Consider the following 24,791-nt stretch of genomic DNA (forward strand, 5'->3'; position numbering starts at 1 on the left):
AGTATTTTATTTATTTATAAAATACTATATAGTTTATAGTATTTTATTTATTTGAAATAAAGTTTAAGTATTAATGTCTAATGAGTTAGATCACCTAAGAATCATGTTCATTAGCTTCAGGTGAATGTTGCATTAAAACTATTTGCATTGCCCACCTATGAAACCTTGATAGATAAAACAAGTGACTAGGGACATACTTAATCTATGAGTGTTTGCAATACAAAAATTTTCTCTTGGGTGTAACACTTATCCATGGATTATATTCAGTTAGTAAATAGTGATTGAATACTACATCTAAGGAATAGAAAAAATAATACATGTTTTTACCCCAGGGAGTTTGCAAATTCATAATCATAGATGGTAGATAATACTTTTAAGTAATTTTAATACAAATCAGTTGCAGCTCTTTATAGGTCACAAGATGTTAGAATCTAAAGTCAATTTCTAGGTAGCAAAAAAATGTAGCCAAAATATACCTTGAAAATCTCTTAAATTATCCATAAGGTACAATATATACCCAGTATAACATAGTATTTTAAATATGTAATGTACATTTTAATATGAAATATAATAAAGAGCAAACATGCAAAAGTTGTTTAGGTTGTAGTATGTTACATATGTTATTTCATATAAAGTAACCGCTATTTGGTTTAAGTGTTTACACCCTAATATAGTTTCTTCCTTATATATAGGCATTTATATTATAGCGACATTTTAGAAAATTGCTTGGGGAGTTTTGGCATGATATAAAACACATAACAATTGTTCTTCTCTAATATAATGGGAAATATATTTTCTGATTAGCATTTTCATTCAGAGCTTCTGAGTTTTAGAGATTGTTTCCAGACATTAAGTACAGATGCCAGTATTTCTCAATGGAAAAATGATAGAAAGGTAGCGATTGAACTGTAATCTCATAAACTTGATTTCATGAAAACTCATAGTAGTGCTTCAGGCTAAAGTAAAAGACATTGAAGTGAATAAATACAAAAGTGCCAAACATCTGGAACATAGTTATATGATAGGACTTGATATGCATAGAGAAGTAGAGAAGCAGGGCTTCATCAGGAAATTTTAGATCACAAAGTGTTTTGGATTCCAGGTTAAGAGGTTGAGAATATAATAGGTAACAGAGAGTCTCATTTATATAGTTTTTATATATTGATTATTTTTATGGGGAATCCAAAAATTACCTTGGGTGAGAGGAGGGTTAACACTAGAAACAATCTAGTCAATAGAGCTTTTTTGGAACAAAATGATTTAGTCTTGGTTTAAACCCACAGGTGCCCCCTACTGATGAGGAAAAGATGACAGCACAGAGGAACTATATGATCAATTCATCTGGAGCTGGAATAACCATGGATGAAATAATTTTCCTCAGAATGAAATAATAAAAAATATCCTCAAGCAAAGTTCTCCAATACCTGAGAACATTATTCTCTGAAAAATAGAGGATATTCAATAAAAGTTCAGATGGAGGGCTAAGACCAAGAGGAGAGATTTCTTCTCTAATTGTTAGAGGACATTAGTTCAGTGATTCAGAGACTTGTGGAGAAAGTAAAAGTATAAATCTTTATTTTAAACACCTTTAAAAATCTGAAAATAGTTTGGAAAAGTATTTATAACTTTTAAGAAAGCCAAGTTGGAAGCATTCCAGTCTCATATGACTGCAGCTCAAAATATTCCTAGGTGCTGTCTAGCACCATCATAAAGTATACTTATGAGGCAAATAAAGCATATAATTTAAATCTTAAACAGGAGAAACAAGGCAAGACTCTGTTCTCATTCTTTGGAAAAGAGCATTATTATTATACCACATCAGAAGATGAGCCCTCTATAGCACACTTCATGTTCTCCTGCTGTGTCTTTTCTCCTTACAATTCCTTCCTCTTCCTTTATGTTTGATCCCTTTCCTCTAGAAATGATAAGGGACATAAATGGTTCAATATTTGCGGAAGAAGAAGTGAGAAAGTATTTCCTTCTCCCCCTTTGCACTAAGTTCTCATCAATTACTTTTGGCAATTTGGTAGCCAGTTTTGAAAATAACCAGCTGTATGCTCACTTAGATAAATTAATGCTTCTGTGCCTCACTTTCCTTATGTATAAAATGAAGAGGATGGAATATGGTCTTTAACATCCTTTCCAACTGTAAATTCAAAAGTACTACTTAGGGGTATCTGGGTGGCTCAGTGGTTGAACATCTGCCTTTAATTCAGGTTGTGATCCTGGAATCAAGTTCAGCATCGAGCTCCCCACAGGGAGCCTGCTTCTCTCTCTGCTTATGTCTCTGCCTCTGTGTGTGTGTCTCTCATGAATAAATAAATAAAATCTTTAAAAAAAACACTACTTGGAATTGTAGAACTCAAGATGAGCCAACTCCTAAAAATATTGTTTTTCTTCAAGAGAAAAAAACTGAACTGGAATCGACTTTTGACGGGTTATAATTATTTCTATTCCATTTTAATTTCTCCTTATTTGAAGTCTGAAAAAAAACAGCCTACATTTCAGAGATAGATGGAGCTTTAAATTTTTTTAAATATTTTTATTATTATTATTTATTCATGAGAAAGAGAGAGAGAGAGAGAGAGAGGCAGAGACACAGGCAGAGGGAGAAGCAGGCTCCATGCAGGGAGCCCGATGTGGGACTTGATCCGGGGTCTCCAGGATCACGCCCCAGGGCCGAAGGTGGCACCAAACCACTGAGCCACCGAGGCTGCCCTGGAGCTTTAAATTTACACAAGTGACAATTTTCCAAAATAAAGTAATTTTTTTCTGGTCCTAATAATATTTAAACATGAATGTGTGACTTTTATGGTCCTATATATTCAAGAATTTTTGCTATTTGATTCAATATTACACATATTAGTTTCAAATTTTCAGCTTTTAAACAAATTTTTATCTCTCTTAAAAAGATTTGGAATTCTCTTTATTTCTCAAAGATCCCTGTCTTTGTATTTCTACTCTATTCACTTCTAAAAGTATTACCCATTTGTTCTCATACATTTTTTGTTTGTTTTCTTTTGTCTCTTACATAAAAGCAGTAAGTTTACTGATTGTGAAATTAAATTTGCCAAATTTAATACTAAAACCCTTTAAAAACCCTTTAATTCAGCAAGCGTGACTGCTCGAAATCTTTAAGAATGTTTTGTATGGTCTGGTTATAGTCTCATAGGGGCATTAAGGAAAGGAATAGGTGATAAGACAACCTGGAACTGACCATTTCATAAGCAGGTATTTATGGAAATATAGAAATATAAAAAGTCAAGTCATAAGCAATTGTAGTAAAGGCTACATAGATGGCAAAATGCTCATCTATTGTTTTTGCCAACTCAGCATCTAATTCCTCTTTTGAAAACTACCACGTTTTCACTTGAAGAATCCTCCCTCCTTCACTCTCAGCCTAGTAGTTCAAGGGCTCTAGGGAGAGCCTGTGTATCAAATCTGGACAATTACAGCACTGCCTCCTTCAGGCCACAGAGGTTAGTACCAGGATGGGCAAGTAACTCAAGACAAAATGAAATGTTAATCTGTGTTCTTGTCTCAACTCCAAAATTTTCTAACTCTACTGTTATTTAAGTTCCTTGAAGTTGTGGTTATTTTTTTTCTTCTTTGAAAGAACAACTATATTACCTATCAACTTATCTCATAAAATTCTTCTAAGGAGGAAATGAATTAATATACAACTTATCAAAGTGTTTCTAAGCACGATGTATAATAAAAGCATATGAAATTATGACATGCATAGTTGAAATTAAAAAATACATACCTTACATATATAATGCTATTATATTAAAAATAATATGTAAATGTGCTTTAAAAAGCAAAATGCAATATATAAACACAAGGTCATGGTTGATATGATGCTATAATAGCATCATAGCAGGTTTGCTATTAAGAACCAGGGCATGGGTTTACTGAAGTTGGGGATAAATTCATATTATCTGAGCCCATTAATTCATTTATTTTTCAAGGATTTATTGAACACACTATGTGCCAGGTACATTCACTGGGGTCACACAAAGGCTATACTGGATATGCATATTGTATTATACATACATACACATATGTATCAAGAAAAATGTTTATTTAACATATATATGTATGTATACATATATATTACACATATATACACACATATGTATCAAGAAAAAATGTTATTTAACATACGTTCTCCCATGACACATACACAAAAGTAAATAATATATAAAGAACTATAGCTGTTTCTGCCTTCTACTTTTTTTCAAAGATTTTATTTATTTATTCATGAGAGAGAGAGAGAAAGAGAGAGAGAGGCAGAGACACAGGCAGAGGGAGAAGCAGGCTCCACGTAGGGAGCCTGACGTGGGACTCGATCCCAGGACTCCAGGATCATGCCCTGGGCGGAAGGCAGGCACTAAACTGCTGACCCACCCAGGGATCCCTGTGTCTTTGCCTTCTAAAGGAATTAACCATATCGGGGTGGGGGGGAGTCCTTGAATAAATATCTGAGTTTGGCAATCATTAAGGAAAATGTCTTCATTTGAAGTTTCCATATGTTTTCTACTGTTAAATGATAGAGTTCTCAAGGGAGAGCCCTTTGCTTATCAGAAACTTTAATGAGTTTGGAGATATGACAAGTAGGGCCACAGTTTAGATTTGGATCATTATAGTAAAAGTCACACTTATATGTGGCAAACAATGCCCAAGTCATGTACTACAATAACTCAGTGAATGTACATCACAGCACAATTGAAGAGTTACTCCTATCATCCTCACTAGAGAGTAACCAGAGTTATTCCTATCATCCTCACTAGAGAGTAACCAGAGTAACCGTAATATCATTATACAGCTTGAAAGTGACAAAGCTGGGGTTTGAACCTGAGCTCTCAAACCTTTGCCCTTAAATAGTACATGGGATTGCCTCCTTAGGTGCTTTATCAAGTCAGAGGGTAATATTATGAGAGACATTAGAAAGAAAGTGTAAAAATAGAAACCCACTAACATGGCCAGACTATTGAGATCCATATGAAAAGATATCCAGCTAAAATTCTTTAGCAGCAGGTATGACTGATGAGCTTTATAAAAGACTTTTATTGAAATTTAATGAATATACCAGTCAGTTCATCCATTTAAAGTGTGCTATTTACAAAAAGACAAGAAATAACAAGTATTGGCAAGGATATAAAGAAAAAGGAACCCTGGCAGTGGATATGTAAACTGATAACAGCCACTGAAAGTATGGAGGGTCCTCAAAAATTTAAAAATAGAAATACCATATAATCCAATAATTCTATTGGGTACTTATGCAAGGAAAACAAAAACACTAATTTGAAAAGATATATGCACCTCTATATTTATTGCAGTATTATTCACAATAGCCAAGATATAGAAGCAACCTAAGTGTCCATTAATAGATGAATGGATAAGGAAGATGTGATATGTGTGTATGTACACACACACACACACACACACACACACATACATACAATGGAATATATGCAGACATAAAAAAGGATGAGATCATGTCATTTGAGACAACATGGATGGATCTAGAGGATATTACGCTAAATGAAATAAAAGACTGAGAATGGCAAATGCTATGTGATTCCAATCATATGTGAAGTCTAAAAAAAAAAAAAGAAAAAAGAAAAAAGAAAAATCCCCAAATGAATAAAAAAATAAAAAGCAGAATCAGACCTCTAAATATAGAGAACAAACCGATGGTTGCTAGATGGGAGGGAGGGTGGAGAATGGGCAAAATGGGTAAAGGATAGTGGGAAATATAAGCTTCCAGTCATGAAACGAGTAAGTCATGGGAATAAAAGGCGCAGCATAAATGATATGGTCAATGATACTATAATAGTGATGTATGGTGACAGATGGCAGCTATGCTTGTGAACATGGCATAATGTATAACTTGTCAAATCACTATGCTGTACTCCTAAAACTAGTATAACATTGTGTGTCAACTATACTCAAATTTATTATTATTTTTAAAGATTTTATTTATTTAACCACGAGAGACAGAGAGAGAGAGAGAGATGCACAGGCAGAGGGAGAAGCAGGCTCCATGCAGGGAGCCCGACACGGGACTCAATCCCGGGTCCCCAGGATCATGCCCTGGGCTAAGGGGGGTGCTAAACTGCTGAGCCACCAGGGCTGCCATATACTCAAATTTAAAAAACAAAATAAAGTGTAAGATTTAGTGGTTTTTCTTACATTCACAAAGCTGCATAACGATCACCACAATCAATTTTGGAACATTTTCATACCCCAAAAAGAAACCTCATTCTGAGATGGAGTGACATACACTACAAACCAAGAATCCCCTCTCCATCATGCATAGGTCATAGAAAATCACAGTAAATCAGCCTCCATATGAAGAACAGCAACATCTTATACCCATAATTTTCATCATACCTTAAAATATGTGTCTACATGTATAACTTCATTTGGTACTCCTGATGTAACCCTATGTTGTCATCAGTGGAATACTGTCAATTCTTTATAAATGAGAAAACTAAAACTCAGAAATATTATGTGATGTCATTAGTTCCTTGCAGAGGGGAACCTAAATACAAGTGTCTTGATTCTAAATTATATAAATCCTGTTCCTTTTTGATTGTACAATGTTTTATGAATTGTAGATAAGCTAAACATATCCATCTCTGAAATCCAGTAACTTTAAAAACTCTCCCATGGATCAAAAAGTAGTCAAAATTACAATTTTTTATCTGAATACATATGTTATTTCTTTTTCTATCATTACAGTATTTCTTTTTCTATCAGTGCTAGCCATCGAAATGTCACTCTGCAATTGAGGAAGTTATTCATCCCTTTTGCCACTTATTGTCATTTAAAAAGTCTGGAGTTTGTGAGATTATGATTGTTATCATAGTAATGAACAGCAACATCAAACTCTATTCATAAATCATACTATATAAGTAAAGCAAACAAAAAAATGAGACCAGATAAACACTGAGAGTTTCGTTTACTTAAAACAGAACCCACATTTAATGATAATAAAAATGTGTACAAAAATTAAATTCAACATTTACTGCATGACCACTATAAACCAGGTTTTGTACCAGTTTTTGGCAATAAAGAAAGAAATTACATCAGTTTAGAGCCATTGGCACAGATCACTTTTTCTGCAGTTTGCTCTTTCAACTAAGGCTATGGTTGGGTTTGCCACTATTTTGTTTTGATGTGTAAGCTAATAAACTAAAAATATAGGATTTAACCATTCATCCTTAAAAATAATGCTATTAGGGCAGCCTGGGTGGCTCAGCGGTTTAGAACCACCTTCGGCCCAGGGCATGATCCTGGAGACCCTGGACTGTGAGTCCCTTGATGGGCTCCCTGGCAGAGTCTGCTTCTCCTTCTGCCTGCATCTCTGCCAATCTCTCTCTGTGTGTCTCTCATGAATAAATAAAATCTTTAAAAAAATAATGCTATTAAAAAAAACTTAAAAGGGGGATCTGGGTGGCTCAGTCAGTTAATCATCTGCCTCTGGCTCAGGTCATGATCCCAGAGTCTCAGGATAGAGCCCTGAGTTGGGCTCTGTGCTCAGGAGGGAGTTTGCTTGAGATTCTCTCTCCCTCTGCCCCTCCCCCTGCTGGTGCTCTCTCTCTTCCTAATTTTCTCCTCTCTCAAATCAATAAATAAAATAAAATAATACTTAAATCCATTAAAATTTTTCATGTGTTTTTACATTAAAAACAGATTATAAAATAGTGTTTATAGTGTGATTATGATTTTCTTCTCTCAATTTTATTGTGTTTTCTTAAGACATACTTCAGAGTTGAAGACTGCATTTGCTTTTTGAAAATCAACATACTAAAAATTTAGTAGCTGGTAGAATGATATTCCTGGAAGTCTTCAAATCTGGCAGTAGAAAGAATAGGAAACCCTACTTGCTGAAAAGATCTCACCTTAAGCAATTTTCCATTCTAGAAACCACTTATTTGATGAAGTCTCTTCAAGAGTCCCAGTCAATTAAAAATAGAGAAAAAATAAAGTAAAAACAATCCCAAAACATTTTCAGTTCAAATCTGAAAACATATCCCCAATAAATCAACCTGGCACTGTAATGAATTTCTTCATATAAGCTTTTTGATTGGCTATCTTACCCATAAAAGAGTTTTTCCAGAGACCAAGCCTGGCTCCAAATAGACCTAATAATGCTTCCCTTTCATAGTAATAGGATTGAGAAATGTTTGCTTCAGGATCACAGGATTGAATAGGAGACATTCCTCTGCCTCTTACATTCTCTTCAAGTTTCCTTTTAACAATGAAAAGTAAAAATAAAAGACTGGGTTCATCAAAAGTCCTAATAGAGAAAGCAGAACCTTGACTTCAGTCCCTAGGTTCTCAGATCCACTAAGAGTTTATAAACCATCATTTCTCATTAACCCCACATAAACAAAGACTATTTATACTTTCGTTTCACAGACAAGGATAGGATTGATTGCTAAACCTAGTATTAGTTTAAATAAACTGTGTACTATGTTGCAACAGTACATAAAGAACTAGAGAAAAATCTAAATAAAACTGTTTTTATTTATTATGTGAGAGGAGGGATATTTCTTCCTATGAGAAAATGGAAAATAAAGGTAGTACACTTTTTTTTAATTGAGGAAGATCAAACAATGCATATTCTTTCAAACTATAAACTAGGAGATAAAGTCACCTGCTAAGAATGTGAAGGTAGTGTTGAAATTAAGGAATTCAGGAGAGAGCAAAAAGATTTAAAATAGCTAGAAATATACCAGAATGAAAGGGGATGAATACAGGAATTGTCAAGTAGCAAGGAAAATCCATTTGAGTTTGAAAAGCAGAAATCAGGAGAAGACCGGTCAGCATGGTTTAATGATTTTTCAACCAGTGTTGAGGAGCCCAGAAGGGCAAGTAAAAATGTATTTGGAGTAAGTTATCAGACCTAAACTTTTGCAAGGAGAGCCCGGAAGACTGTCAAGTAGGGAAAAGAGTGAAAGTCTGCAGGGATATCATCAACTTAATCCTAGGCTAACAGTAGACTCAAGCTTTAACAGAAGATAATCAGGTAATTAGGAAAACATAAAGGGATAGTAACTAAACTTAGCCACTTCTGTAGAAGTAAGGGAGTTGGTGGACAGTAAAGTAGATTGCGGTCAGAGTTACTAAGTCTATAGTTGACAATACTGGAGAAGAGTTATAATAAGGCTAAGAGAGGCTTATGTAGAACTAAGAGTCAGTGGTTTAGTAGAGGCCGAGGAACTGTAAGGGTCAGATATCAGAAGGGTCAATAACATGAATATTGACTCAACCAGGATGGTGATGAAACAGAGAGCTACATCTAAGCAAACTGTTTAATCTAGAATTTGGATTTTGTGCTGGAGATGTAGTGGGATAGAGTTCATGCTGAAGAAGATGAGAAAAGGCAATATGAATGTAGACTTCAAAAAGGAAGGATATTCATTGGGGATAGAAAATATGTTCCTTAGTAGTGAGGAGCAGAGACATGCTGATCCCTACTACTTTCATAAAAGGTTAAAGAAGTTGCCTGGTGTAATATTAAAATCAATGAGTCCAAAAGCCAAGAAAATGAAGAATAACCATTTACTCATTTTCTTTATTTTTCCCTGTGTGGCTCTTTCCATGGTCCAATGAAAATACTATTAAAATGATGTTACCTCTCAACTCAGAATAATCATTAAAAAAACTATCTACAGTATCTTTTCAAAATAATGATAACTAAAACTGTAATCATAATAGTTTTAAGAAACTGGTACTATTACTGGAGAATTAGTCAGATATTGGAGAGGTTCCCTGATTAGCTCCTACTTTTCAGCTCTCAGCTCAAACATTGTTTTCTCAGAGAAACTCCACCACCAAAACTTCTTCATTGTAGTCATCATTGTTACTCTTTCACATTTGTCTGACTTTGATATATACCATCCCCTGCACTACACTGTAAGTTTCATAAAGCAATGAGTAATTTTAAATTATTTATTCTATATATACCCACCATCTGTCCGATTGCCCACCACACTGAAATATTTTTTGAGTGATTTAATGAGTGATATCTGTCTAAATTCCCTTACAACCTTAAACTAGGCAGTTTAGGTTTAGGTTTAGGCAGTTTAGGTTTTATTCCAATGTTTAAACAATCAGATTTGGTATATAGGACATACAGAATCTAAAAAATGCAATTATAGAAAAAGTGGTAAGATCAAGGGAGGGTCATTGAAATCAGCCACTTAACTGTGTAATATTTAAAACTACTTAGTAATATCTTAAAATTATCAGTGCATTTTATGATAATAGTATTTTTGCACTAAGTAAAGAAAAGAAACAAGATGCTGACTCACATTTAAATCCCACTTTATTTTTTTAATAAACATTAACCACTTTTTATTTGCACTTCCTTGATTACTAGTAAAGTTTGACATGTTATTCTGTATTTGTTTAGCTCCTTGTATTTCTTTTTTTTGTATATTTTTATTGGAGTTTGATTTGCCAACATATAGCATAACATCCAGCGCTCATCCCGTCAAGTGCCCCCCTCAGTGCCCATCACCCAGTCACCCCATCCTCCAACCCACCTCCCCTTCCACTACCCCTTGTTCGTTTCCCAGAGTTAGGTGTCTCTCATGTTCTGTCACCCTCACTGATATTTCCCACTTTAGACATAACTACTATAACCTACTAGGTCCTTCTGGAGCCAGTATGCACATGGCAGGCAGACACATTTTGTATCTGCCATGTTCCCTTTTTCCTTTTGGAGAAATTGATGCTAAAGCCTAGATTGGTAAGACCAAGGAAGGAGTCACATAGCTAATACACATGGTTCCTGGGTATGAACATTTTAATAGTACTCTTTGGTCTGAATTAAAGGTGGAATGTTTAAGCTAAAATGAATGAAAAGCAAGTGCTGACACAGGAAGCAGTGGGGAGATATTTTGGAGAGATGTTGGCATCTCTAACTAGAGCAATTTGACAAATACAATAAAGAAATAACACAATGCACATAGAGTATGTGACCTCTGCTGTTGTTTTAATTGGGCGTGCACTGTGATCTTTAAATGGTTTAATTGGATCAGGTTGCAATAAGACCCCAAGGTAAATATATTTTAATACATGAAAAGAGAGCTTTAAAGAAGATTATCAAAATTACAGTGATCATTTAGCAACCCAATATCTTTCCATTTGTGTCTACAGCAAGTTGCTAAGGTCTTGAGGGAATTTAGATGACTAAGTTCTGAATTAATAGGTATTTTGACTTTAAAATACCACTCCAAATTTAATTACATTAATCATATCTAGTGTGTTTATTTATACATAAATCAATCAGCCTCTTGAGCTATTTCTTGACTGCTGACATCTGAATCTACTTTTTCATCAGCATTTCTTATTAAGGATAGCCAATGATAATAACTAATTAAGTTAGAAGGAGCCCTTATAATGCAAACTGAAAATTCTTTAGCATGAAAGAGGTTCGTTATGTTCACTGGCATGATGCTTAATGTTAGCATCATGATAGCTTCAATTTTTTTCTTAAATCATTTAACTTAATTCCATGGTTAGTTAATAGAGAACACACTGAAAAGATTTTAATCCTTTGAAATTTGTTCAGTTTGCTTTATGATTCATCATATGGTCAAGTTTGCTAAACATCTGTGTGCATTAAAAGGAAGTTATAGTCTGTCATTGTTGGTTCAGTGTTCTACATGCTCAGTTAAGTCATTAATTTTGTTGTTCAGGTTTTCTGTTTTGTTTTTCGTTTGTTGGATAAATAAATTTTAAAACCAGAGCCAGGTGATTTCTAAGAAATCAGTAGTAGGGGTGAGATAAAGAGAGTATTCAAGGTTTTCTCCAAGATTTTTGATCTGAGCAATGAGAAAGATTAGTGGTAATTACATGAGATGGAGAAGAAAGGAGAAAGTGTTACTTCACATAACCTACATCCTCTACACATCTGCTGTCTTGTCTCTTCCTCCAACCTCCCCCACCGGCTCCCTAAGCCCTGAAAGACTTAATGCAAATGAACATGCAAAGATAATACTCTAGAGCTCTACTATAGGATTAGCTAACACAAAAGAAGTTCTCTAATTTCCTTCCCTTCTCCCCTTCTCACAGTATTTTCTCATGACATGGCCTATGAAAGAAGCTGGTCTTCTATTAGGCCCAAGAGAAGTGAAAGGGAGCTGCACAGGGTTTCATGAAAAACCTTCTGAGAGGAATGTGATTCATTTTATTATATGGAGATGGTAAAATTGCACATAAGTAAATATTTCATTAATTTATTAGAACGTTGCATATCCTTAGCATATACCATAGCTTTGAATCCATAGATGCTGCAAAAACATAATGAAATGACACTCAAGCTTGTACAGAGGTCAGAAAGGTTTAAGGTCATTTTTCTACAGTATTATCCCTCACAAGCTCATTCTTATCCCTGTATAGTTTTTTTATTTCTATAGGATTTCAATGCCTAACTGAACTCAGAAATTTGAGGACCCTCCAACAAAAACAATATATGTGAGCATGCATAGACAGCTATTTGATAAAATCCTTTGGAATAATTATTCAACTCTCCAGATCAGGCCAGGCCAGGACAAATTGGTAATTCAAAGAATTTGTGATGTGTTATGAATAGAGAAATAAGGTTGAAAGCAGTGATGGCTGCTTTGTTTAAGCAGTGATGGAGCTGATATTTATGATTTCCATTTTATTTTTTAAAGGCTTTCTGAACTAACATGATGTTCTAATCTCTAATAAAAACAGCCTAATTGCCCCCCCGCCATTTAGACTGCAATCATAAAGGTCTAGCTTTTTTTTTTTTATAAAAACACTGTTCATTCTTAGATTACAGTGTATTCATAAACAAACCCCTATGTGTTGTTGTTGTTGTTGTTGTTGTTGTTGTTGTTTTGAGGTAGAGAATGTAGCATTTAGTTGCATGAAGTTGAACTCAGGGATTAAACCAAAATGGATTTAAACTGGAGAACATTCATTATGTTCTCCATGAAAAGCAGGAAGATAGTAGCATTCATACTAAGTCAAAAAGCAATGAAAATAGGAAATAAATCAAAATTTACATAAATATTAGAATTTTATTATTTTTTCTACTCAAAGCTATATTATTTTCTTGTATGAGAAAATCAACAACAGAAGTATTTAAGAACTCACAAACCTTCACTTTGTACTTAGAACATGTTTGCATTTTTGTAGTGTTATGCCTTCTGAGAGCTAATAATAACATAATTTCGGGTCTGTGGACTATCTTGCCTAGAGTTAACACTTGAGGAAATGACTAAAGTTCAAAAGATTCATAGAAATATCTCAAACACAATTCTGAAAAAGGGATCATTCCATTGCAGCATCTCATGAATTTAATACATGAATACAAATAGTAATATCACATTTTGTTCCCTGGACCTAAGCTCATCAAAGTTCAATTTTGTTTCAGCAGGGAAGAAAGTTAATAGGAGGCTACATCTGTCTTTAAATAACTCAAGTAAATTCTCTGAAAATGATTCAGTCTTTTCTTGTTTTTGTATCTTCCTTCTCCCTCTCCCATCCCACACACATCCCCCACAATGAAAGCAATCTTATAGTCGATAACTTTTTTTTTTTCCTCTGAGTCAAAAGTGTAGTAAATTTTGTTTTGGGTGGTTATGCCAAACAGTGGAGCCAAGAGGTAAGAGAAATAAACATAGGACAAGACATAGGACAAGAAAATCATCTCAAATTAAATGAGGGCTTTTCAAAAACCTTAATATGCTCTAAAATCCTCTCTAAACTGTATTAAGGATTAGGGACTGCTCTCATCCCACCTTATACAATATTTTCTGAATTTACAAAAAAAGAGTTCAGTTCAGTTTCAAAAATTATAACTACCATAACTGATTGCTGAGTTGGAAGTGTATGTTGTGAATCAAATGTGCAGCATTTACTGTTAAAGAAAAAAACACAGAGTCAGAAATTTTAAATAGAATGTTTGAAATAATAAATGTGAGATATAGGGCACAAAACAGTTCCACTTTTTGAACTAAGAATCAGGTAGAAATATATTTATTTTTCTTTTAAAAATATTTTTTGTGGGGATCCCTGGGTGGCTCTGTGGTTTAGCGCCTGCATTTGGCCCAGGGCATGATCCTGGAGTCCTGGGTTCAAGTCCCTCGTCGGGCTCCCACCATGGAGCCAGCTTCTCCCTCTGCCTGTGTCTCTACCTCTCTCTCTCTATGTCTATCATGAATAAGTAAATAAAATCTTTTAAAAATATTTTTTGTTTTGTTTTGTTTTTGTTTTTATTGAAGTTCGATTTGCCAACATATAGTACAAGTGCTCATCCCATCCAAGTGCCCTCCTCAGTGCCCATCACCCAGTTACCCCATCCCCCTGCCCACCTCCCCTTCTGAAACCTTTTGTTCATTTTCCAGAGTTGGGATTCTCTCATGGTTTGTCTCCCTCTCTAATTCTTCCCACTCATTTATTTATTTTTAGAGAGAGAGGGGAGAGAGGAGTGGCAGAAGGAGAGGGAGAGAATCTCAAGCAGACTCTCTGCTGAGCTTGGAGCTGATGTGGGGCTCAATTTCACAGACCGAGATCATGACCTGAGCTAAAATCAAGAATCAGACGCTTAACCAACTGAGCCACCCAGGCGCCCTACTTTTCTTATTTATAGTTTAACAGTTGGATTTTTCCTATAAACTAGGGAGCAGCTGATGGCTTATGTCATCTAACTCTTTTACACCATGTTAGCAAAAGGCTCTGCTTTCTCTTTCAGACAGATAAGGTTAATAAATAGTTAAAAAAAACAATAATAACTAAGTTTTATTGAAAACTTACTATTTGAACTCTTACTTGAATCAATTAAGTTCCCTCAATGAGCTTATGAAGAATACACTAGTATTATCCATTTAACCAAAAAAAGCCAAGTCTCAAAGGAGTAAAATAGCAAGCAGAAAAGAATTATAATCCAGGCTGACTTCCTCATAAACACTCTTAACCTCTCACTTGCATAGCCCATAACATTAAGTCTATGTTTTTCCTTTGCACTACTCATCAAACCTGGAATTTTTCTCTTGTGACTCTTTAAATTTTATTTTATTTTTTAAAAAGATTTTACCCATTTATTTGAGAGAGAGAGAATGAGAGAAAGGGCACCATTAGGGAAGGGGCAGAGAGAAAGGAGGGAGAAGCAGACTCCCCTCCAAGAAGGGACCCCAATATGGGGCTTAATCTCAGGATCAGAAGATCATGAATCAAGCCGAAGGCAAAAACCCAACCAAGTGAGCCACCCAGGTGACCCTAAATTTTATTTTAAATATGTTTCATCCCTTAGTAATTGTAAAAATTCTAGTAAATAAATTTAGGAATAGTTTCTGATGTTGTTGCTTTTCTATTACTAGTTTTGCTTACATTTCCCTCCCTATACTATTTCTTTCAATGTTACACTAATCATCGTCATTAGCAACATCCATAAAGATTTACTTCTACTGTCTGAAAACATTTAGCAAATATAATATCCTAGGCCCTACTGAATAAGTTAATAGATAGATAGATAGATAGATAGATAGATAGATAGATAGATAGATTAGTACTAGATTTTGAAGGGAAATACATATCTTGCTAAACTGTCTCCTTGAAGGCAATGGGAGACATTTAGATTATGCAGTACAGTAGTGTCATATTCAGTGATTTGCTGATTAAAAAAATCACAAGGGTGGAAGTTTGAAAAAGAGTGAAATTAGATGCAGGGAAATCAGTTAAGGAGATTTTGCCATTTAATTTAGGCAAAAAATTATGTTAACAGGAATTGAAAGTTAGGGTAGATAGAAAATCTTTTAAAGAGATAATCAGACTGAAGCCACATTCTAATAGTAAAGAGGAAAGATGCAAAGTATTAATTTTACCTACCATGAATAAAGATTTAAAGATCAGAAGATAAAAATGAGTAAGTGCCACTTGTCATCCTCCTACCTGCACTTCAGTAGAGCAATATGGGTTTTTCACTTATCTTCATACTCCTCTGGTCAAAAGAGGTGGAAACCTCTGCTCTTTTGGCAGAGCAAAAACAGAGGAAGAAAACATGGGGCTATTTTTTTTCTCCCATGAAGGGAGCTTCCATGAAATCTCTCTTAGAAAATATGATCCAAAGGCCAAGAGTAAGTGAGCCTTAGGAGAGTGAGTACTAATGTCCTTGTAATGCAAGATCAAACACCTGTCCAGCCACCACAAATGACCACAACCTTACCTGAGAGCTACTCCCCAAAGTCTTGCCACATTTAATATTCCTCTTTGACCTATAGAAAGATAATTTAAAGTGAAGATGATTTATTTAGCCTGCAAAAAGTTAATTTAAAAGATTCTTCTTTGTGTCTGGATAACATTATCAGATTTTATATTTTCAAATTGTTCCTTCCGTTTACCAAGTAAAATACTTATAAAAACACAAAGATATAATATCATGACAACACTGCAGATAAAATTGATGGGACAACTCATTGTTAGAATCTATTACAAACCCCATAGACAAAACTGAGAATCACAACGGTTGGCAATCTCCATATTTTCTAATTGTTTGTTGTTTATTGTCTCCCCTGGCAGGCTATATTACGAAAATAATATATTATATTAACAATGATAGAGAGAAGGGAAAGACAGTTACATTGGGATTTAAGTCATGGGGACTCCAATAATGATATTTAATTATTGATTTAGACAAACTATTTTTTAAAGATTTTATTTATTTATTCATGAGAGAGAGAAAGAGGCAAAGGCATAGGCAGAGAGGGAAGCAGGCTCTCAACAGGGAGCGTGATGGGGGGACCTGATCCCATCACAAATACTGGAAAACATATGGCATACTTAAAAAGGCATAAAAAAGAGAAATGTCAAAGAATTAACAAAAGAATCAGAAAATACAATAGACAGACATATCTATTGCAACAGTATATCTAAATAGCTTAAATTCAGCACCATAAAATTAGTTTAGCTAAAGAAAATTAGACAAAATGACACAAGTAAGCTAAAAAGAAAAATGATGGGTGAAGATATATAGAAAAAGGCAATACAGAGAAAGACAGGTGGTAACAATAAAATTAGATAAAGGAAAAATCAGGTAAAAATTATATAAGGGGGATCCCTGGGTGGCGCAGCGGTTTAGCGCCTGTCTTTGGCCCAGGGCGCGATCCTGGAGACCCGGGATCGAATCCCACGTCGGACTCCCGGAGCATGGAGCCTGCTTCTCCCTCTGCCTGTGTCTTTGCCTCTCTCTCTGTGTGTGTGACTATCATAAATAAAAAAATAAAATAAAATAAAATAAAAATTATATAAGGATCATTTTATATTGATAAATATTTCAATTCATAATAAAATGATGTGTATAATTAAGAATGCCTCTGTAATGGGTAATGTTTTCTTGTAATAACAAATATGAAAACTAGAATAGATTTTAAAAATTGACACAGATGGTAGTACTAGAAGTCTATATGTCCCCCTTTGAATTTCAGCAAATTTAGTAGGCAAAAACCAAGCTACTGAGAATATTAATCATATGTTAAGTTATTTCATGTTATATAGACAACACAAGAGTATGTTTTATATTGCAAGGATTATGCTTTTTAAATAAAATGCATAATTGTAAAATCAATAAATCTGACTACATGAAAAACAAAGTTAATAGGAAAATTAGAATGTTTAGCATAAATAATATGGAAAAGGATTATTTTTTGTCAAAAATATAAATTATTATGAAAAACACTAGCAATCTAACAGATAAATGAGCAAAACACTGATTACTCACATAAGTAGTATAATTTTATTAAATATAAAGAAATTTTTAAGTTTGCTATTCATCAAAAACATATAAATTAAATCAGCAGTGAAACTGGGGGATGCTTACTGAATAAATCCAATTTTTAATTACTAAGCCAAGTGAGAATGTCATAGGCTGAGCAGTCTCATATATTGCTAATGATAAAGCTTTCTGGGAAATAAGTGAAAAACTTGAGACTTAATAATGTTCAACATATCTTTTTTTTTCAGTAAAGGGTACCCTTGTGGAAATTATACAAAGTACACACAAAAAACATGTAAGCACAAAAAAAATGTAAGCACAGAAATCCTCTTTGCAATATTATATATGAAAACAAACAATATCTAAAATAAATCCATAATCCCTTAATTGAAACCATTAGGAATTTTTTTTTTGCAATTCATCATTTTTTTTTTGGTCTCCACAATGCAAAGACTAAGCCCTTGCATATTTAGGGCAACAGCTCATAATCTATTAATAATTCTGCTGGGAAATACCTTTAAATGGGATAAACATAGATAGTCAATAGCCTCACATCAGTTTAGGTAAGTCTTGTCACTAAATTGGATCAGGCCAGCCCAGGTGCCCTCAGATGAGTTACAAAAACTCTTCTTTTCACAGCTGTTTGGATTTTGAAATTAGAAATAAAGATACAAAATTTTGAAATTATAGAAAAGGGAACAATACTGATGGAATATTTGAAGCACTATTAAATTATGAAGCATCCATATGATACAATATGACTTAGCAAATAAAATTAGAGTCAAAATGGTATAGTCTATAGTACAAGGAAAGTCTTTTTTATAATACCTGGTGGAAATATTAGTATTTGAAATTATATATATATACACATATATTTCCAAGTTTAAAAATATGTGCATAGAATGTAGACAAAATATTATGAATGTTAATAGTAGTTCTTTCTCAGTGTTGGGGTAACGGTTGATTTTTTTTGCTTTATTTTTAAGTCTTATCTATATTTTCCAACTTTTAAAATAATGAGTATGTATTCCTTTTATCGCAGAAAAAAATACAGGGTTTTGAGAGTTTACGGTGTTATTATTAAGATAAATCTAAGCAAGTATTCTTTAACTCACAGAAAGATAAAAGCATATATTTAGTAACAAAATCTGAAACTCTTGACTCTAAAGGTGATTAACAGCAATAGTAGTTCACTAAGGAATTCTTTGGAAACACTATCCCTAAAGAAATCTAAATGATTTACAACTCCTGCCTATATTCTTTTATTTATTCTAAAGATGTGTTTTATGTTCCAATTTCTCATTTAAAAAAAAAAAAACAGCTATTTATTTTTAGTAATCTCTACACCCAGTGTGGGACTCAAACTCACAACCAAAAGATCAAGAGTCACATGCTCTTCTTACTGAACTAGCCAGGCACCCCCCAATTTTTCCTTTATTTTTTTTTAATTTTTTTTTAATTTTTTTTAACAATTTTTCCTTTAAAATGTTGATAAAACAGTTGTTTGCCACAGGGAAATTAAAAGAAAGGGAGTAAAGAAAAATAAATTAGCTTCAAGATTTGTTCAATCCCCTTTTTACTGCTTTCATCCTGGAATATGCAGAAATGATAATGTAAGAAAGTATTAACCTATGTGTTTGCTCAGTAAAGTTCACACTTACCAAAATATTATCCTGAATATATACCATAGTCTCTTTAGACCTTCCTGGTCTCTTAGCATTTGAGTTCTCAGTCAAACATAATTTTTCTAGTCAACACATACCCCATATACCACCCAAATCTTTAACTTACATTTCCTTGAGTGGCTCAGGCTCTCTGTTCTATAAAGAGACATTGGAGTTGAAATACTTTTTTAAAGTTTATTTTAACTAATCTCTATACCCAACATACGGCTCAAACTCATGACCCCAAAATCAAGAGTCACATGCCCCTGGGACTGAGCCAGGCATGCGCCCCAGAATTGAAATACTCTTAAGACTGTTTCACAACAGACTTTCCCAGAAGGTTCCAAATGTTCAGTATTTGTTCCATTTCCCCAATCCTGTTGTAAATAACAACTTAGGATCTCATCTCGTTAGGTCATAGTCATCACTTGACTCATACAGGGAGTTAGTAGCTGATTATGAGTGAGCATCAAGGCATCTATTTTTAGATCTTTAAAACACAGACCTTCTGGCTAACCTATATCAATCTAATGAATGAATCATATTCTTTTGGTAAGAAAAGATGTAAAAGCTTGTCTTTAACCCTCCCAGTTCCTTTCACTCCTATTAAGTCTGTTCTAAGCCCCAGAGTTAGGGCAGCTGACTCCTGGCTAGTTGTCACAAACAACTTTTAGTTGCATAATGGCTTGATGCATCTCCTTGTTTTGTTTTGTATTTAGGTTGATTCTGGTATAGTTGATACAAATTGGTACACAGGGCCTCTAGTTGTATTTTTGAAAGTAAAAAGAAATCCTATGAAGGGGATATGATCATTTTTTTTAAAAAAATTTATTTATTTATGATAATCACACAGAGAGAGAGAGAGAGAGGCAGAGACACAGGCAAAGGGAGAAGCAGGCTCCATGCACCGGGAGCCCGATGTGGGGATTCGACCCCGGGTCTCCAGGATCACGCCCCGGGCCAAAGGCAGGCTCTAAACCGCTGCACCACCCAGGGATCCCGGATATGATAATTTTTAATGAACTGAAGTTTTTAGCAAAAAGCGAATATAAATTTGCAAAAGAATGAAACACTGTAGTTCCAGATTCCTTGGATATTAGAAAGCTGGAGAATTAAAGTTGCAGGTCCTAGAAAAAGAAATAGCAACCAAGAACCAAGGATGTGTCTTAACAACAGCAGAGGACCTAACTGGATAAGTAGTATATACTGGAGGAGGCTTGTACTGGATCAACGCAATGATTGTTCTCTTTTTTTTATCTCCACATTCTAGTGATGTCACAGTTTTAGCTTGAAATTGGCAATGGGTGTAGTGGCTAACCACAGAAATCATCAAACACTACAAATCAGAACTTCTCTCTCTCTCTCTTTCTCTTTTGTCCTTCAGGCAAGCTGTTAAGCATTTGCTAGACATAGACTAAGGTATATAGTTTTCAGAATTTTTAATAATGTAGCTAGTGGTAGGTGTGATTGTATATTCCTTCAAAGTCAGTGCAGGACACCTAGGTGGCTCCGCGGTTGAGCCTCTGCCTTTGGCTCAGAGCGTGATCCTGGGTCTGGGGATCGAGTCCACATTGGGTTCCTGCAGGGAGCCTTCTTCTTCCTCTGCCTGTGTCTCTGCCTCTCTCTCTGTCTCTCATGAATAAATAAATAAAGTCTTTTTTAAAAAAATTCAGTGCTATATGATGAAAAACAAACTCTACACATAAAGCAGGATATTATTTGAAGTCAGTCTCTGATTAATTGAAGATATACATTGTAAACTCTAGGGCAACTACTAAATAAATTCTTTTGATATAAATAATAAGGCAATAGTGAAGGTAAATGAAATCATAAGAAAAATGCTCAATTAACCAAAGATACAGAAGTGAAAGAAGATAAAAGAAATAAGGAACAGATAAAACAAATAGTAAGATTGTAGATTTTAATCTAACCAGATTAAAAATAACAACTTGTGAATGACCTAACCATACTAATTAAAAACAGAGATTATCAAACTGGATTTTTAAAAGTATACATTATTTATAAGAAGCCCTGTTAATATAAAAGCATAGATAGATTAAAAGTAAAATGATGACAAAAGTTATACCATGCTAAAACCAACAAAAGAAAGCTAGAGTGGCTATTTGGTCATACAAAGTTACTTCAGAACAAGGAATATTACCAATGTTTAAATTAGATAAATTAGATAATAATAAATGGGTCAATTCTCCAAGAAGATCTAACAGTTCTAAATGTGTACATTCCTACCAACACAACCTCAAAATACATAAATCAAAAACTGATAGTGCTGAAAGGAAAAATAGATAAATCCACAACTATAGTTCTACACTTCAATACTTCTCTCTCAGGAATTGCTAAAACAGACAGGAAATCAGTTAAGATATAGGAGACATGAGCAACACTATCAACCAATTTGTCAATATAATGTCATATTATTGGCATTTATAGGACACTCCATCCAACAGCTGAGTAAGCATTTCTTTCAAGTGCATGTGGAATATTCAACAAGATAGACCACACTGGGGGCCTTAAAACAAATTTTACCAAATTTAAAAGAATAGAAATCATACAAAATATGTTTTTTGACCATAACAGAATTAAACTAGAAATAAGAGGTATATCTGAAAATATCTGATATTTGGACATTAAAGCAGCAGTGAATATATCACATATCATCATTTCAACTGAGTTTGATTAGTTTTTTAAGTATGTGATTTAAAAATATGATGACCCCCCCCCATAGAACAATGAATTACTGTTGGTATATGCAGTCTTGTGTCTTATAGGACTAAATACATCACTTCTCAAAATGATGCCTGGCAGAGTGACTTCAATTTGAAACTGACCTTCAAGAACTAGTCTAACACCATCTCCACATACCTATGTTCATATGACGACCTCCTAGTAATCCTTTTGGACAAATTCAAACATCCCTGAGAAGCCTTCCTTGACAACTGTCATGCCCACTCCTCCTCATCCCCAGAAATTAGACTTTGCTTCTTTCATGTTCCCATAGCACTCTGCACATACCTCTTGTAACACATGTGGTGTCCTCTGTCTGGTTAACTTCAGTTGTCCTTCACACTTCTGTCCAGGTTCAATGCTGATATTCCATGACTCATCTCCCCTACTTACCTTTACTGGTTTGGACACCCCTCTTATATTAGCCCCAACACAATGATTAGTGTAAGGTTTCTCAATAGTAGCACTATTGAAATTTCTGACCTAATACCTCTTTATTGTGAAGGGCTGTCCTGTGCATTGTAGGATGTTTAGCAATATCCTTGACCTCTATCTGGTAAATACTAGTGGCACACAGACCTCAGTCGAAACAATCAAAAAATGTCCAGCTCTCACTCTCTCCAATAAAATAAATAAATCTTAAAAAAAAAAATACCTCCAGGCATGGCCAAATGTCCTTTAAGGGGGCAAAATATTCCCCTTTTGAGAACCACTGAATCACTGCTACTAATCATATTGATTGTGATTAGTCTGTTTTTCTGTTTATTAACCTATTTTGGACCATTGATAACTCACAGAAAAAAGTGCATTTTCTTTCTGAAGCCCAGTAGCTAACACAGAGACTAAGTAAATGCTTATAAATATTTGCTGAAGAAAATGAATGAAATTATGTTGGTTTGATCTTTACCACCTTTCTTCTTCCTTTTCCTTCTGGGATTAGAACATCTTTGAGGACAAAGAGCCTTACTCAGTCACTTTTATAATCCCTGATTCATGCATCAAAATAGTCTGATCCTTGTATTTATTTATTTATTTTTTGATTCTTGTATTTATTATTAAATCATTCAACAAAAGAATTTCTCATGTAAATAAATATGTAAAGAACTGACAGATTATAACTCAGACTTTCAAGAGATAGTAGAAGGGATTCATGTTTAAAAAATATATATATGTATATATATATATAATGATTATAATATATATATAATGAAGTAAATGGTACCATAAAAGACTACTATTATAGATAATCATCTGCATAAACTCTTCATAATTTATTTTAATCAATTTATTTCTGCTTTAATAAACTAAATATAACAGGAATGAAAATGATGGAACCAAAACTATAAATGTTCGAAGAACAGAGTAAGACATGTTTTACCTATTTGAAGATCCATATTAAAATGCACATAATCAAGGAGGAAGAAGAGGACACTAGATGATTTATGTCCTTATGGAGTGGTCTTTTTAATAATAATCAAGGCAATCACTACTTTCAAGAAGATTATCTAGCATATAAGATGCTAGTCATGTATACAATTATTATTAGGCAGAAATTTGTCTTTTATATCTTAATTTTTACCAGGAAATACACTTCATTTAAAATCCATCAGTTAAAAAACTAATCTTTAGATTGAATAACTTTTTATTATCTACTTTGTATCTTTTAAAAATTATTATTATAAAAGCAGCATATGTACATTGTAGAAAATTAGAAAAACATAATTAAATCAATCTTTCACCACCAGAGACCACCACTACTAATTACCTTAATTAAGAATTGGCTCACATGGTTATGGAGACTGAGAAGTCCTAAATCTGCCACCAAGAACCAGGAATCTGCTGAAGACCCAGGAAAGCCAATGGTATAGTTCTAGTCCAAGTCCAAGTCTGCAGGCAAGCAAATACCAATGTTCCAGCTAGAAGATAGGCAGAGAAAGAAAATGCTCCTTTACTTGGCCTTTTGCCCTATTGAGACCAGCAGTTAATTAGATGAGGCTGACCCATATTGTAGAGGGCAGTCTGTTTAATTCACCATGATCAAATGTTAATCTCATCACAGATACATAGAGAGTAATATTTCACCAAATACCTGGGTACTTACCTCTAGTCAAGTTGACACATAAAATTAACCATCATACATGCCCTTTGTGGATTCTGACTGCTCCCTTCAAAACTTTAAGACTTAACAATTCTACTTAGAATACGATTCAAGACTTCCTCTACAACACTCATCCCCAATACACACAGAGTTTTCTTGAACATATAGTACTGCATTTGGATATTAATACAAATTTTTCATATAAAACATTAGCCGACAAGTGTATTACAAAGATACCTATATTCTAAAGTTTAAATATCAAAATCCAAGAGGTGTTTCACCAGGGAAATATTAAAGTATACCAGTAGCTACTCTAAAAATATGTAAACATACGCACCAGCATAGGTGTGTAAGAATATTTGCAGCAGCTTTACAGTAACCAAAAACTACAAACAACCTGAATGTCCACTTACGGTTGCATAAATGAGTTGTGAAGTATTCACACAACTAAGAAAATGATATAGCCAAATGCTGTAGTATGGGTGACATCACAAATACAATATTGAACAAAAGAAAGAAG

General features: G+C 34.1%; 1 protein-coding gene and 2 long non-coding RNA genes across 3 annotated transcripts in view; 1 reads left to right on the forward strand and 2 right to left on the reverse strand.

The window, feature by feature from the left end:
* LOC106558691 overlaps positions 1-1,485 on the forward strand; it is a 103,945-nt gene extending 102,460 nt beyond the window's left edge. The window contains exon 3 of the long non-coding RNA XR_005358528.1: positions 1,284-1,485. This is a non-coding gene — a long non-coding RNA (uncharacterized LOC106558691). The remainder of the gene's footprint in view (positions 1-1,283) is intronic.
* The window catches only part of LOC119871554, a 98,339-nt gene extending 78,086 nt beyond the window's left edge, over positions 1-20,253 (reverse strand). The window contains exons 1-2 of the long non-coding RNA XR_005358527.1: positions 19,559-20,253; positions 16,223-16,271 (exon numbers count right to left, since the gene is read on the reverse strand). This is a non-coding gene — a long non-coding RNA (uncharacterized LOC119871554). The remainder of the gene's footprint in view (positions 1-16,222; positions 16,272-19,558) is intronic.
* A 3,691-nt stretch (positions 20,254-23,944) lies between these two features.
* Positions 23,945-24,791, reverse strand: part of FBXO4 (F-box protein 4) — a 44,374-nt gene continuing 43,527 nt past the window's right edge. Inside the window, exon 6 of the mRNA XM_038535209.1 lies at positions 23,945-24,089. Within this exon, the coding sequence (XP_038391137.1) occupies positions 23,983-24,089 (107 nt within the window). The 3' untranslated portion in view covers positions 23,945-23,982. The remainder of the gene's footprint in view (positions 24,090-24,791) is intronic.

This window comes from Canis lupus, chromosome 4 (assembly GCF_011100685.1).
Source record: "Canis lupus familiaris isolate Mischka breed German Shepherd chromosome 4, alternate assembly UU_Cfam_GSD_1.0, whole genome shotgun sequence".
NCBI classification, from domain to species: domain Eukaryota; kingdom Metazoa; phylum Chordata; class Mammalia; order Carnivora; family Canidae; genus Canis; species Canis lupus.